Raw genomic sequence first — 16758 nt, 5'->3', positions numbered from 1 at the left:
ATATATATATGAAATGGGGAGACAGATCTTTCTCAAATGAGAAGGGAATAAGAAAGTGGGGAAGAGGAATAAGAGGGAAGGGAAGGGAGCAAAGAGGAGGAAAAGTTGTGCTACATGCGTGGACTGCCTAACTCCACAAGAGTGTGTGGTTAAGTGGTAAGCACCATGTACTGCAAACATGTACTAATAAAAATTCATTAACATGCAATTATTATTAAATATTGAGTAATCCCACATAAGTGATCCTAAAATAAAGTTTAATACTGAAACTTAACATTATAAAACAATTTGATACTTCTTTCTCAGTACTCCAAGAAAAATAGAAAATACTGCCCCATAAACTAATCAATTTTTGTTCTATTTCTTTTTTATTTGTTCAGGCTTTGCCTAATCGTTTTAATCACTACAAGACACATTTATATATATACAAATTTAAATTTTCAGATGCTTTAGAATTCTACCACTCCAGAACAATACAACTTTACCTTTCTAAAGAAGAATTTTCTTTCTTTAACAGAAAGCATATTACAGGCAGTGACTAAGTTCTAAGAAAAGTAGATATATCAACCTTAAAATATTATACCACTGGGCCAGGGCAATGGCTCAGTGGAATAAGTGCCTCCCTGGCAAGGGCCTTGGTTCCACCAAAAAAAAAAAAAAAAATTATACCACTTAAAATATTATCTAAGTCAAGCTATCAATCTTATTATCTTTCATGTGTCTGAATATACAACTTCTACTTCTGCCATACTAATGAACCAGACAAATGAATTCTAATTTTACTTTCAAATAAAGCTCATTCCAATCAAAGATGGGTAGTTTTCAATTCCCCAAAAAAAGTTTTGGAAAAAGAGTCCAATTAGGGCTGAGGAGAGAGCTCAGCGGTCTTAGCACCTGCCTTGCAAGCGCAAAGACCTGGGCTCAGTCCTCAGCACCACATACTGCATCAGCCCTGGAACCCTGGGCGGGCCGTGTAAAGGTGAGGCAGGAGGACCACTACGCATCCAAGCTGCATAGCAAGACCCTGCGCCAAATAAATAAACCTACTTGATCATAACTACTTCTATAGAATTGTTAAGTGAATATTAGAACTATTTGGGGCCAGTGTAACTAAAGGTATAGTCATTTTAGAATATGAAGCCTGTGCCCTTTCAGTTTTTCTATGGCAAAACATCTCTTTTAACACAGGCCTCAAGTATGAGACATCAGCAATTTGATCATCACATAAGATAAAGCTCTATGTTAAGTCCCACACTAAACATAGGCCTATATTTTTACAACTTGTGCTGTTGCAAGATAAAATAGATCTTATTTTAAAAGACACACAAGCAACAGCTGACCATGCTGATACGAGTAACACCTTACATCATTGATATGAAAAGGTAATTTTCAAGCTCTCCTGATAGTCCGTTAATAACACCACATCCATAGACACACTGAGCACCTAGGCATGACTCCTTGTCTGTGTGCTGAGCACTTTACCAGCACCTTAGGCGAGAGCAAACACCACAGGAAGCCACCCCATCTTAGAGGTGGGCCCCCAAAACTGTCCGAGGTTACAGGCAGTAAGGTCAAGAGTCTACTGCACTTCTGGGAACCAAATCTCACTTTTTTTCTTTTTGCCACTGCACCATTGTACAAGTAGACAGCCTTAAATGTAGAAACCCTCATCTTTTTATCAAGAGAGACTAAGAGAAAGTAATGGTGCAACCAAAAGTACTACATTAGCACAAATATATGAAAACTGAGTGATGTTCAAAAACAGTCACTACTCAAAAGCACTGGAAACTACACAGGACTGAATAGCTCTGCCTCTTTTGTAGCAAAAAGACTAAGAAAGCGTGAGAAAACCATCATCTCAGGAGCTAAATGACTTTTCATTCCAAATATTTTTAAACTCCTACAATGCTTAAACAGAATAAGTGCGCTGTTCTTTTCCTCCAAATCATACTTTCAGTATTTCCAAGGAGCTCCTGCAGGCCACTCTGCGGCTCCAGGCGCGGAAGGTCTAGCCATAGGAACGTGGCCCCTCCTTTCACCAAGTGAGAGGGCCCAGACATGGACATGGGTGCGGCTAAGGAAGCTCCTTCCATGAGCTTCCAGCCAGAAGGAAATATTCTTAAAATAACCTTTCTTATCCATGTTATTTCTGAGGAGAAACTAGTGCTCCCCACTGGGAGAATTCCTACTAATACATGACTGTTTTTTTCTTACAGGTGCTGGGAGAATCAAATTAACACACAACAATGGTCAGTGAGATATGACTTCATTTTCTGTAATCAACACCATGATCAAAACATGCACACATTAAATCTCCTTGCAGAGTCCCCAGCAGGAGCCTTCCTCTTCTCTGTGATTTCCTCTCACCCGCCAGAACCATGCCAAATATGCGCATGTGCCACTAACACTAAGCAGCACTTCCTTAATCACTCATTTCCAACAATTTATGGATCATCAGTGGCAAAAACGAGCAAAAATAATGAAAGAATGCCATGAAAGCTCACGGAGACAGAGGCTGGACTTCCTACTCGCTGCTCTTTAACATGGAGGCCTGAGACAAATTAGCCACCGAGGGGAAAAGTCATCTGGTCATAAAATACAGTATAAGGTCAGTTTTATGTAAGTTTGCCAAAAGGGACATAAACCAGGACAATCTCAAACTGTGACACAGGACAGGAACATATTAAGGAAACCCTGCTCCTCCTCCAGCGTGCTGTCACATTGCCTGGCTTTATGAACATTCCCAGCACCAGCATAGAATGCGCTGCTTCCACCTGGTCAGTGCAATTAATTAAGAAAGGAAGTTACCTCAAATTCTGTACTTTTTTCTTTTATTATTAAGCACTTTGAAGTTACAGGAGTTAACCTCTTAATCCCACAGATCGTGTGCTAGGCTCTGGACATTCTGGGATGTCTGGGTTGTTTGGGTAATTGCTCAGGATGTTGCTGTTGCTTACGTTAAATTTTATGCCAGAACTTCAAATCAAAGATAGACATTAGTGAAGCAAAATATAAATTCATTCCAAGAAAAACCTTTGATTATTAACTGATCATACTTATAATCACAGGGTGAAATCTGTTTCTCACTTTAAGTGATTTTCTTATAACACTTTAAATCAGAATAATAAAATATGAAATGAAATATTTTTTTTTCTGGAACCGGGAATTGAACTCAGGCCCTTGTGCTTGCCAGGGAAGCACTTATTCCACTGAGCCATCTCCCCCGCCCTGAAATGAAATACTTTTAAACACTGGCCAGAATTCTATCTCTAGAGTTCACTAGGAAATCAGAAAACATCTTGATGCTGCTATAGAGAACCTGGAGGTCTTCTCTGAAGCAGAAGGAGACAACATCACGCTGCTCATCAGAGCTGCAATAGCCCTGGCAGCACTGTCACCTAAGACTATCCCAAGACCTGCAGCTCCCTGCGCTTTGCACGACTGTTTTCAAAAGCCATCTCTACCATGAAACAAACCCAACAGACGCGTGCTTCTACCAGGTGAGAGGCAGAGGCAGACACTGTCACGTCCATGCACAACAGGCGTGCACAACACTAAGTGCAAGACAAGCAGGAGACAGCAAAATAACTGGCATGTGGACAATTTAACTGCTCGCAGACCGCAGGCTCACAAGAAGTGCTACCTTCTTACTAAAAATTTACTTTGTCTGAGCCATTTATACTCTTGTAGTCATGAGAATTAGTGAAGAAAGGGAACAGTGAGGGGATGGGTCCAATAAAACAGAAACATACGCCACAGTAAGGAATGAGAAGAAAGGTTATTTAAGTCCCTTAAAAGGACATGGTCAACCCCCCAGGCCTAAAATGTCCTGTTTGAATTAACATAGCGGTTTAATTAAAAACTAAGGAGCGAATTCTACTTGACTTCCAATTCAAGCCCTGCATCCGCCCGTGGCCAGTGGCCAATTTCCGCATCTCAGTGCAATATGCAAGGAGCTGTTTTAAACGGACTGCCCAAGGGAATCCACAGGAGTACGTGGGCCATGTGCCACCCAGAGAACACAGCAGACTGAAGTGAAGTAAAACAGCACCAGGAGGGTCGCCATGGGGAAGGAAATTTAACTCGGCCACAGGACAAGGTCATCAGGATTCTGATCCTGGCTGCCCCTACCGTCGGAAACATTTCTAACCTCTGCCCAGTGTGAGTCACAAACTGCTATGTCGAACACAATCAATGAACAGAGAGCTTTATAAGAGCACACACACTTGAATATACACACTTGTTAGCCAGCTCTGTCAAACACTTCTTGCACTAAGGTCAATGATAACATTAACTTCAATGAACCAACAAGGTTAATAATCCCAATATAGCCTATCGTGCTGTGTAAAGAACCCTACATCCTGAGAAACATTATTCGGAATCTGCATAAGTAGGTACCAAGGGATACTACTTTACCCAAAGACACAAAGAAAGGTTTAAAGATATTTCTTATATATTTAGATCTGCCTATACAAAGTAACTCCTGCAACTCTCATTAACTTACTTTAAAACTATAAACTTGAGTTTTTGGGTTTTTTTGTTTGTTTGTTTGTTTGTTTGTTTTTGCGGAACCGGGGCTTGAACTCAGGCCCTTGCGCTTGCCAGGGAAGCACTTAATCTACTGAGCCATCTCCCTGGCCCAACATGAGTATTTTAAAATCACAAACTTCCATCAATTAATTTTAAAGTGTTCTAAGACATCTCTGCTAGGATCAAGAATGTACCTTATCTTCAAGCAGGTTTTTTCCAGAGTTTGCTACCTTTAGTGCTAACTGCTTTGTTCTGCTCTAGTACATGCCATTTCAAATGTGCAAGTGATGTGGAATTTTGAAACTGAGATAATAAAATGTGAATAATTAAGAGCTAGCTGTACTGTCTCTGGTTGCTTTCAGAATCCAAGATAACATTAATGTCACAAGTAACATTAGTAAGCAATAAAAAAGTAATGAAATGCATTTACTACCACAAGGATGGTGACAACTTACTAATGTTTACAGAGTCCTGGGCTGTGTGCTTTACATGAATAATCTAAATTCATTAAATCATCAAAATAATACAAAAAAGATGATGTCATTACTATACCTACTTTACAAAAGAAAATCTGCGGTTCAGATGAAGCCTCTGGTCCAGCAGTTCAACTCAGCAACCCAATTTCTGTGCCTCTGCACCTCCACGCTGTCCTCCCTGGCCCCTTCTCCTCAACCTGCCAGCAGCAAGAGCCCACCTTGCAGGCAGTCTCCTCGTCGGCCTTTCGGCCGCACCCACACCACTTGTTCTCCTCTGCTGGGAACCGACACAGCGCTAGTGTCCCTGTCACTCCTCGCTTCCCATCCGGATCAGTGGCAGCCAGCCTGGGCCCCTTTAAGTCCTTTGCCAGGTCTAAGGGTCACTTGGCTCAGTGAGGGCACCTGCATTACATGACCATCCCGTCCCACAATCCCATCTGATCTCACGAAAGGCACTAACATGGTCAAAGATGCACTCTGAAAAGAATATGCTTTTAATTGTGTATGGGAAGACCAGAAATGGGTTTGAAATTAGAGGAAGAACTGTGTAAGTGTAGATGTGCAATGCCTCCAGCTACCTCTGGGCTCCTACTCAGCTGGTTCTCCCTTTCAGTCTGTAAAGAGCTGGCAACACATCATTAGGTTTTCTTGTCGTATTCTTTAAGTCCTAAAGACTTGCTAACTCTGCCTCATCCATTCACAAAGGGGAGGTGAAGGACTGTGCACAGCCTTCACAGCAAGCATAAATTCGGCAGGAGCTTGTGACACCACACTTCCGAAGGTGAATACACCCCTCCACTGATCAGCTTTGTGGTTCTGGTGACAGTGCACCCGGCAGTTTTAGTGACATGTGCCACGGCATTCTACTGAGCAGAACAGGGTGTATGACTGCTGTGAAGATGCAGGGCGTGGCACTGTGGAGCGAGCACTCTTTGGCACTGTCTTGCTTGAGGACTCATGAAGGAGCTCTAAGATGTGGACTAATCTCTACACCTAATTGGAGGACTAGATGTAAGAATCCTCTGTGGAAACTCTTCTGCCAGCCCCATGTCGTCTGTAGCACAAAATCCAAACCACCTGGCGGAGGAAAGAGGGCTCCGGGCCCTGATGTCAGAGGGTACCTGGGCACCTAACCTATCACACGCAGCAGGATCCCCGCCACACCCTCAGCTGCATCGCAGCTCTGAGGTGGGCACGGGCGTGGCCCTGGAATGTGCGCTCCTCTGGCAGCCCGCAGCCCTCCCGGTCCCGCCAGCCTCCTCCTGCATGGCCTGTGTGAGAAGGTGGAAGCACTAGCTCCTCATCCATGTCCCTACAAGCGACACTGCCAGCACTTAGGAGTACTTAGAAAATCCTATGGAGTCCCTCAAGCTTTGGCTCAAAACTTCGACAAATGCCACCATCGCCAGCATCCCCAGCGGCCTCCTTTCTCCTGGCTGCTCGTTCCCTCCCATCTACTGTTCAGGCTGAGTAGCTCACTGTCCATTCTCCCAGGTCCTCTGTCTTCTGCAGCTCCAACTGCCCTCCTGCCTGTCCTCTTCCACCCCACTGCTGGGCCATTCAACATCCTAGCTGGCTCTGCTTGTACTCTCAGAATGGAGACAAGTGAAGGCACAAGCTACATTCTGGTTCTAATCCACTATTTTACACATGTGGACCAGAGCCAACCCGACACTGCTTAATACCTTTGTTTTTTGGTTTTTTTTTAATTTATTTATTTGTGTGTGTGTGTGTGTGTGTGTGTGTGTGTGTGTGGCCAGCTCAGCCCACCAGGGGGCGGGGCTGGCTGGCATATGGTGCTGGGGGATTGAACCGCGGTCCCTGATGCTTTGCTAAGCTTGTTCTAAGTAGGTGCTTTAGACCACTGAGCCATCTCTCCAGCCCAATACCTTTGGATCTCAGAACTAAATCCCTCCAGTAAGAATACTTAATTCAATGCATACATAATATATTCATTCAAGACTATATAAACAGTGACACAGGCTTCCTTTTTTTTTTTTTTTTTTTTTCATCTTTTTTTTCTTTTGCTATACTGGGGGACTGAAAGATTGAAGCCAGAGCCTTGGGCCTGCTATGCAAATGCTCTGCTACTGAGCTACATACCCAAGCCAGTTTGTTTTGTTTTTTATTTTGTTTTGCTTTATTGAGATAGGGTCTCACTAGGTGGTCAAGCTGGCCTCACACTTGTAATCCTCCTGCCTTACCTACCCCGTAGCTGAGATTACAGGCATATGCCACTATGCCCAGCTGAAACAGCTGTTGCTGTTGCTGTTGTTATTTGTTTGTTTTTCTTGAGGCAGAGTCTCCTGTGTAGTTCAGGGTGACCTTCAATTCACTCAGACTCAGAGCAAACTTCCCACCTCAGCCTCCCAAGTACTGGGATTGCAGGCGTATACCACCATGCCCAGCTTGAAATAGCTTTCTAAATGGAACTCACACAATGCTTTATTCATGTTACATAGTTTCAATTTAATCCTAAGAATATATCAGCACACCCTGGTCGCAGTGGCACACACCTGTCACCGCAGCCAAAAACCTCAAGATGAGTCTGCAGAAACAACATTAAACATCACCTCTCTCAGGGATTTTTCACGCCTCCTTTAAGATATGGGTTTAAAATGCGTGACATTTGAAGTTTAAAATCAGAAGAGCCGTCAAAGTGCCAAACACACAGTTATTCTAAACAAAAATAATAACTCACACAGTTTACAACCTATGCCAAATTTCTTCAACTGGCATTACAGTATTATTCAATGATAAGATAAACAGGCAAACTGCTCTGCCATACATCACAGCATAAATCAGACTACCAATTAGGGAAGTATAACATGCCTCGGTGTAACATTAGACTCGCTTCTTCAAATTTAAGTCACTTAAGACATAACTACCTAAATATTCGCCTTATATCCCAAAAATTTATGGCAAAGAGCTGCACAGGATACAAATAGACCTTTGTTTTAAAATGGTGCTTTTAAGAATGAATTAAGGGGGGCCAGGGAGATGGCTCAGTAGGATAAGTGCTTGACTGGCAAACACAAGGATCTGAATTCAATCCCTGGTTCCACCAAAAAAAAAAAAAAAAGAATGAATTAAGGGCCAGCAATATAGCTCAGCGAACTAAGCACCTGCCTAGGCAAGCACATGAACTGGGGTTCGATCCCCAGTATCGCATGCCCCCCACACCAGCCCTGCCCCCAAGCACACTGAGCCAGTAACCGAGTCTGGACATGGTGGCGCGCACCTATAATCCCAGCACTAGGGAGGCTGAAAACAGGAGGATCACTACAAGTCTGAGCTGCGTAGTGAGACCCTGTACCAAATTTAAAAAATAAAATTTTAAGAAAAGAATGAATTAAGTCCTTGCCTCTGTACAAAGCCTTGATCAGTTTTTAAAATGCTCCCATGAAGTCTCTCACTCTACCCATTCTAAGCTCTCCACGTTGCCCACGATTCTCCATTCTCAGGATCCTGACTCACCAATACAGCTTGAAGAGCTTCTATAGTGGTTTTATGTGTTACAATCTCACAAACATTAGAAGTGAAATAAATTTTATTTAGATATATTTTAAGGTTTTCAGAATTTCATAGTATGTTTTAAACTAAATAACACACCCCAAGATAAAGTAGCACCACAGCAGGTTTATTCTTTGCCCAACAGGGTACACTAAGTTGAGCCACACCATAAACATACGCATGGCACTCGGGCATGGCGGCCCACGCCTGTCACCCCAGCGTTCTGAGAGGCTGAGGCAGGAGAAGGCAAATTAGAGCCCAGCTCGGGCAGCCGAGAGACTTAATGAGACCCTGTCTCAAGTAAAAAGAAGGGTCGGGACAGAACTCAGGGAAAAGGCCTGGGCAGAGCCCCTGGTACCACCAGAAAAAAGGTGTTCCTGGGTAGAGATGACTTCCTTCCCCCATGAGCATACACATCAATCTGACATGCCAGGTCTTGTCTTTTTTTTTTTTTTTTTTTTTTTGGCAGAACCAGGGATTGAACTCCGGCCCCTGCGCTTGCCAGGGAAGCGTTTATTCTGCTGAGCCATTTCCCGGCCCCATCAATCTGACATGCAATATCATCCATTTATGGTTAACAACGCATTAACATTACTGGTTGCCTAAATTTCTTCCATTCATTTTAAATGATTAGTTGAGCCTACTTCTTCTAGTTCAATTTGAATGGCATTTACTTCTTAATGTAACAATTTTAACTCCAAAACTCAATTTACTTACCTTTTTGAGACCAGCAAAACCTTCCGATTCCAGAAAGAAAAAGGCAAAGGGCATCAATACAAATAAACAAAGGTTGGAAAAGAGAGAGGCAAGATTCCACAAACCTGTAAGAAGACAACAAGCAAGAAAAAAAATCAGGTTACATACTGACAGGTCTTTTCAAGTTTACTAAACTGTGATTTTAACCAAGATCTATACTTGTTTAAAAATTTAGATATATGTTTGTAGTATATAATATGCATCATGGGGAGTTGGTACAAATATATATCACACATCTTAATGCTTTTTATCTCCCAAGATTTTACTTTTGACAGCAAAAGTAAACACAAATTTCAAATATGTATTAAAATTATTATAACTTAGAGATAAAAATAACCCTTCATTCACTTATTTAACTTTCTGACGTAATTTGTGCTTATCAGGAAAAGCCAACATAGAAATCAGTGGCTTTTTCTTCATGCCCCTAAGGAGATGACATATGCAGAGATCCAAAGCCACAGCTTTTTAGACACAAAGGCACCAAAATATTTAAATTAGAGCCACCAGCCTTTATTGAGCACTTAATAAATGCCAGATACTCTGTTCAGCCTTTCACATGCATATTCCCATTTAATTTAAGCCTCATAAAACCCTAAAAATATTAACTAGCATTTACAGAGCTTTATGTGCCAAGCCCCATTCTGAGTGATTTGCAGGTCTCCCATAAACCCATGTGTTCTTCACGCAGTCCCCCTTGGGGCTGGTGGCACTGCGCCCTGACAGCAGGTGGCAGAGGCTACTGTGTCACTGGACAAAGCAGCAGCACCTGCAAGGGCAGAGCCACTTCCATGCCCCAATCCAAGTGGAAGGGAAGAAGGAAAGGAAGCTCACGTGGCCGTTTCCCCCTTGGGCACATATGACACTTCTTTATGAAGCCAGAATACATGGCCACTAAATGAGAGCAGAAATAGGAAAAGAGACGCTTGGTGCATCATTGGCCACAAAAGTAGTCAGGGATTCCAATGTTGGACCCAACATTGCCCATTTTGACAGGTGAGACACCAAGTTTCAACATGACAAGTACACTCTCTATGTAAGTTTATAAAATCATGGCCCAAAGATAAAATCATATGAAGCACAAATTCACTGCAGTGCACGCAGCAATAATTCAATGCTTTTAAAACCAGACAATTGGGTCGGGAGATGGCTCAGTAGAATAAGCGCTTGCCTGGCAAGCGCAGGGGCCTGAGTTCAATCCCCAGTTCTGCCAAAAAAAAAAAAAAAACATAAAAAAAAAAAAAAAAGAAGGTTGGAGACCATTGGTATGTTGCCTTGTTTAGGCACAGTGGAAAACAGATATGCCAACTTGAAATCATTTGTGTTATAAAAGATAAAGGTGATCATGTCAACTACCACACTCAATTTACATTAGATAGTTTTAATCCAATGAAATGTCATGTAATTCCTTCAGAAAACTTCAAAGAAAACCACGACCTACTACGGCAGGGGAGCGCTCCACACAGCAGAGCACTACCGGAGCCTTTCTCTGCAACCTTGTCATCAGGAATCTCTACAGCTAAATCCCACGAGTGATCTGCAGTCTCCCACAAACCCACGCGCTCTTCACGCAGTCCCCGTGCACATGCTTCTCCCCAACTTTGATCTCTCAGTATCTGTTTTGAAGAATCAAAAACAGAGTTGCAGGAATGAACAGTATCATATCAGACAGCTGAACGTTAACAAGGCAACACTCTCTGTGGAAAAGTTCACAGGCCAAACACTATGGGAATCACCTTAGAATTAATTTCCAACTCCCAGTGCAAAGGAAGTAAGTGTATACAAAAAGTAAAAACAGCTTTGCTGAGCTACAGCACACAAAAACTATGCAGAGGGCTATGGCTCAGCTGCAGTTCAAGAGCACCCTCCACGGAGGCACGGGTACTCGAGGCCCATTCTCCAGCCGGCAGCAGTGCTGAAGCTGTGTGACCTGCAGGAAGCAGGGCCTGTGGGAGAGGAGACTCGACCCCTGGAGAGGACCAAAGCTTCTGTCCTAGTAGCACAGCCTCCCTCTTGCAGGAAGTCCCCCTGAAGTCAGGTTAAGGAGGCCACCTCATGCACATGGCTCCTTCCACATGTGGCTGGTTCCCTCTGCTTCTCTTCTGTCATCATGTGGGGGGAACTGTGCCCATGAACCTCCCAAACTGTGAGCATAGAACAGCCCGCAACAGCATCATCACAGTCAGGCTAACTGACATGGCCATCCTCTCTGCGGGTCCTGCACCCTTGTAGAATCCCTGCCTCCAGCCACTCCTGCCTCACCCCTCTCCTAGGCAGCCACTGACTCTGCACTTTAGAAAATGTATTTTCTAAGACGATATAAAATGGAATGTGTAGTTTACACTCTTGTTCTTTCTGGCTTCTGTCACCAACCACAATTACTTTGAGGTTTTGCAGCACGTAGATTTGCACATTCACAGGATGGATCATACCAAACTGTTGCTGGGCGGCACCCACCTCAAAGTCATCAGGACTGTTCTCAACTTGCGGCAGCTACAAACAAGTTGTTGTCAACACTCGTATGCAAATGTTTGTTATGGAACCAGAACGTGAGCGCCAGGCCTGCCGGCTGACCTACAACACTCACGTGACCTTCAACAGGCTTTCAATGTACAGACAGCCCTCTGTGCCACACAGCCGCCACCACATCACTTTTCTTCATTTGGAGCTTACTAAAGGTTCATGCATATGACCTGCATCTCATATATCCAATTGTAAGAGTGAACAGTGGGGAAAGATGTGCAGCAGACACGGCTGATGTGAGTCAGTGCACTGTCAGTCGTGCTGCCAGGCATGCTCCGAAAGACCCAATGGAGGCACCAAAGCCCCAGCGCAGTATTTTAATTCTTAAACCTAACAGTCCCTTTCTGCCAGCGTGAGGCCACTCACTCTGAGCATTTGACCACCTAATTAAACTTTGCTAGTTTTTCCTTATTGTCACGTCACATCCAACTTTTTCTCATACAGAAGAGCCTAGACACAATTTGGGACCCATCATGCACAGCAGTACCTCCTTCATGCTGCACTTCACAGTGTATTTTCTCTCTGCAATGTTTTATAGTTTATAATAAATAGGCCTCACGTACCTCTAAATATTTCATATTTTAGATGTTAAGTGGCACAGGTTTTTAAATTCACTGCCAATATAAAAAATACAATCACATCTGTATATGTCTTGTATCCTGCAACCTGAAAAAATGCACTTGCTGTTTGTAAGATTCTTTACAGTACAGCCCGTGAAAAGTTCTACATAGACAATCATATCAACAGGCAGTTTTTCTTCTGCAACTAGGTTGTCCTTTTAATTTCTACAATGCATTAAATGGAAGAGGTCAGAACAGGCTTGCCTGCCTTGCTCCTAATCTCTGGGGGAAACATTCCGCCTTTCACCACTGAGTATGTTGCCCACAGGCTTTACATAGATGCTCTTTCTTAGGAGAGAACATGGTTTTCTGATTTTATAAAGAATGCATATTGAATTTTGTCATATCTTTTCTCTGCATGTATTGTGACTTTTAGCATGCGAATATGGTAAATTACATCGGTTTTTCAAGTCATGATGCATAATTGTTTTTATATAACGCTATATTTTGTTTGCTTAAATTGTTTAGAATTTATGCCTCTGTGTTCACAAGTAATACCATGTAATAGCTGTCTGGTTTTGTTACCAGGTTAATGTTGGCTGATGAGATAGAAAGTATTCCTTCAACTTCAATTTTCTGGAAAAGTCCATAGTGCCAGTGTCCACCTGGTAAAAATGACAGTGAGATTCTGCTGGCGTAGAGCTTCATTTGTAAGAACGCCTGTAACATTCTCAACGTCTGAGGAAGCATTAATCATTTTTGCATTTCAAGGAATTTGACTGTTTCTCTAAGTTGCTGAGTTTATTACTAAAAGGTGTTCGTAGGATGTCTTTCAAAAGCTGTAAGATCTATAATGATGTCACCCCTTGTTATCTCAGAAAATGTGTATCTTTATTTGCACTAATCAGGCTAACATCATTTTTCAATTTTATTGGCCTGACTAATTTCTCCTCTCATCTTTTTCCTTCCTTTCCTCTTGCTTTGGGATTCATTTGTTCTTTTTCTATTAATATGCAAAATACAGTTTCTCAAGGTGGAATTCACTGAAACTGATTTGAAATCTATCTTCCATTCTCATACAGGCCCTTAATGTTATACATTTACTTTTTTTTTTTTTTTTTTTTTAAACCAGGAACTGAACTCAGAACTCTGTGCTTGCCAGGCAGGCTCTGTCCTGATGAGCTGCCTCCTACACTGACTTTCAAAGAGCAGGTGACTTTAGGATTTTTTCTTCTTCAGTGATTCTGATCAATTTGATGATGTGCTTCAGGATGATGTGCTCCTTTGTGTGGGGCTAGGTGGACACAGGGAACACGTGTTAAACCCAAGCAGTTCACTTCTTGGCCAAGAGGGAAAAACAAAAACAAAAAAAAAGGACAAAGAGGCCAGCTCTTACCACCCTTCGAAGGCCCAGCGCCAGTGACCTGAGGAACTCTCAGCTTCCACCCCCCAAGGACGCCAAGCCCCTCGCGGAAAGCAAGTGCGTCTCAGCGCTCTGCCTCCCAGAACCGGACCTGTACACTCTGGCCCTCGTGGCCTCTCTCACCTCCCACCTTGTGGGTACCAGGTTACCGGCTCTCGCTCGCTGCCCTGCAGGCTGGTGCCCCCTGTAGGCAACACCTTGCTTTGTTTTTGTTTTTGTTTTTGTTTTTCTTAATTTTATTGAGAAAGAAGTAGCAATGAGACAGGTTCAAAACAGGTTAGTAGGGCAGTTACAATAATCCATACATTGCATATTGTTGTCTTTGTAGTAGTTATTCATAGTACAAGATGCTGACATGATAGCTTGTCTAAACACTATTAGTTCAAAACTTTCTTCTCACTGAACTAAGAGAAAGTAGCTTGCTTTGTTTCCTAACTCCAAGAATTACTGCCCATAGCTAGCAACATTTCCCAGTTTGGGATTTTACAATGTACAATGGTGCAGCAGCAAGGCACATTTACAGAAACCATACTTCAATTCTGGACTTTCCCCGGGCACCCACAGGCAGAACAATACTGTTGTGCTGCTGAGCAGTGGCCAGAGCTGCAGCCCAGGCCACAGCCAGCCACGCGCAGGAAGCACCGTGCTCCGCAGCGCAGAGCTGCTGAGCAACGCTATGGACTTTCAACTAAGTCAGTATTTTCAACTTAGGATGGATACATTTATTAGGAGATTCAGTCAAGAAATACCAGTATTTTCTTGAAAACCTTGTCCCTCTTAAAGCCCATGTTACTTACATTATTTTTAACTCTTAAAATTTTTCTCTACCAACAATGTTGCACTGATAGTCTTAATTTTCTTGCTCCAAATCTGTTAGTTCTTGGTAAAACACAAAAAAACCCTCTATGCACAAAACACTGCAATAGAAAGAGCTTATTCTTTACCACCTATCTATCCTAATGGATTTGTTATTTTTTAAAAATCTATTTCTGAAAAAAAAAATCTATTTCTGCAGTTACCTTCTCTACTTCAGGGTGCCCTCGCCAGGTACATGTTCATATCTCTGCTCCTTTTCTAGATTTTTTCAACATATAACAGAAGAACAGAACAAAGTCTTCATTATAGAAAGAATAAACCTTGTTTCTATGTCTTAGCTTTCTCTTACTAGATGGAAAATTATTCCCTGTGAAAGACCAACTCTCTTTATTCTCTTACCCTGTAGTCCTAAAATTCACAGATCCCAAGGGCCGATGAGATAGCTTAGAAGACTAAGCACCTGCTTTAGCAAGCACAGGGACCAAGGTTCAATCCCCGGTCCCACACGCCACGCTGGCCCTGCCCCTGGGACACACTGATCCAGCGAGGGAGTCTGGATGTGGTGGCACACGCCTGCAATCCCAGCACTGGGGAGACTGAAAACAGGAGGATCACTGAGTCCAAGCTGCGGAGTAAGACCCTGTACCAAATATGTAAATGAAATTCACCTATCCCAGGGTGCATTTCTACACAGGCTCCAGGACACTCTGTTAAGTGCTGCCACGCTTCCTCCTCCTCCCTCCCTCACCCTTTCCATCATGTCCTTTGATACATTTACAAACTGCAGTCTACTCGGGTGTGCATGCTAGCAATATTTCAGGTATAATAATGAAATAACTGCAAGTCCTCACGTGGACCGAGTTCTGGTCACACTACTCAATAACTACTTACAGCTTACTCAAACAGGTAAAAATAGGAATAAAAACCAAAAGTCAAAAATTGAAATTGCCGGGGCTGGTGAGATGGCTCAGTGGTCTAAAGCACCTACTTAGAACAAGCTTAGCAAAGCATCAGGGACCGCGGTTCAATCCCCCAGCACCACATGCCAGCCAGCCCCGCCCCCTGGTGGGCTGAGCTGGCCACACACACATAAATAAATAAATAAAATTAAAAAAAAAATTGAAATTGCCTTAGGCAAATGCTGACAAATCAGTAAAAAGTACCTATGTTTCTTAATATACTTTCTCAAAACTAAGATAGTTACTGAAAGCTCAATAAAGAAAATGTTAGTGCCCTCAACAACAGCGTTTGCTATACAACTGCAGAACAATGACTCATCAGAGAGTTCTAACTAATTCAGTCTGTCATAAAATTAGATAGATCAGTCTTTGCATTCTAAATAATTAAAAGTAAAAATTTAAATTTATTAACCACAGTAAGCACATGTGAAAGTTTCAGACTAAGCTTATGGTAATCTAATTATAAAGCCTGTCACATAGAAGAAAGTTGAAGTCCATATGAGAAGACTAACATTCAGATACAGTAATGTACTTAACATGCACTGCTAAGAAGTTTTTATATTCTTGGCAGTTTTGTAACATCTTGTAAATAGCTAGAATTTCACTAACATTAACTACACATGTATAAATGTCCTTTAACAATTTCTTTTTTTTAAATGTATTTTAGTACAGGGTCTCACTGCACAGATAGGACTCGTAGTAATCCTCCTGTTTTCAGCCTCCCAAGCGCTGGGATTAGAGGTCCACACCGCCACACCCAGTCTCATTCACCATCTCAGCACTCCCTGGGGCGGGGGCGGGGGGCCCCACAGCACAATGGGGATCAAATTGTGGTCCACTGAGCTATCTGGGCAGCCCTATAATTTCTATAATTCTGATAGACTATTCGTAAATTGAAAATCACTATTAAGATCAAAACACACATTTTATTATGTATTACTTCATATTCATTTATAAAATAAAGAAATCACATCTCTACTTCAAAAAGCTAAAATTAAATGCTTCAATATAGCAGAAGTCTTAAAAATTCAGAAATGTGGTAGTTTGTCTAAAGCAGTATTAATAACAACCTATTTAAAAGATATCTATGGGCTGGAGAGATGGCTCGGTGGTCTAAAGCACCTACTTAGAACAAGCTTAGCAAAGCATCAGGGACCGCGGTTCAATCCCCCAGCACCACATGCCAGCCAGCCCCGCCCCCTGGT

The 16758-nt window shown here is 42.5% G+C and overlaps 1 protein-coding gene across 2 annotated transcripts in view; it reads right to left on the bottom strand.

Annotated features, from left to right (window-relative positions):
- Lmbr1 (limb development membrane protein 1) overlaps positions 1–16758 on the bottom strand; it is a 161387-nt gene that overhangs the window by 83883 nt on the left and 60746 nt on the right. For both annotated transcript variants that reach the window (XM_004628966.2, XM_023712871.1), the window contains one exon: positions 9237–9340. In XM_004628966.2, coding sequence (XP_004629023.1) covers positions 9237–9340 — 104 coding nt within the window. The remainder of the gene's footprint in view (positions 1–9236; positions 9341–16758) is intronic.

The sequence above is a fragment of the Octodon degus genome, unplaced genomic scaffold (assembly GCF_000260255.1).
Source record: "Octodon degus isolate 3935 unplaced genomic scaffold, OctDeg1.0 scaffold00027, whole genome shotgun sequence".
NCBI classification, from domain to species: Eukaryota; Metazoa; Chordata; class Mammalia; order Rodentia; family Octodontidae; genus Octodon; species Octodon degus.
The sequence above is the reverse complement of the archived record's forward strand: the minus strand, read 5'-3'. Positions and strand labels throughout refer to the sequence as shown.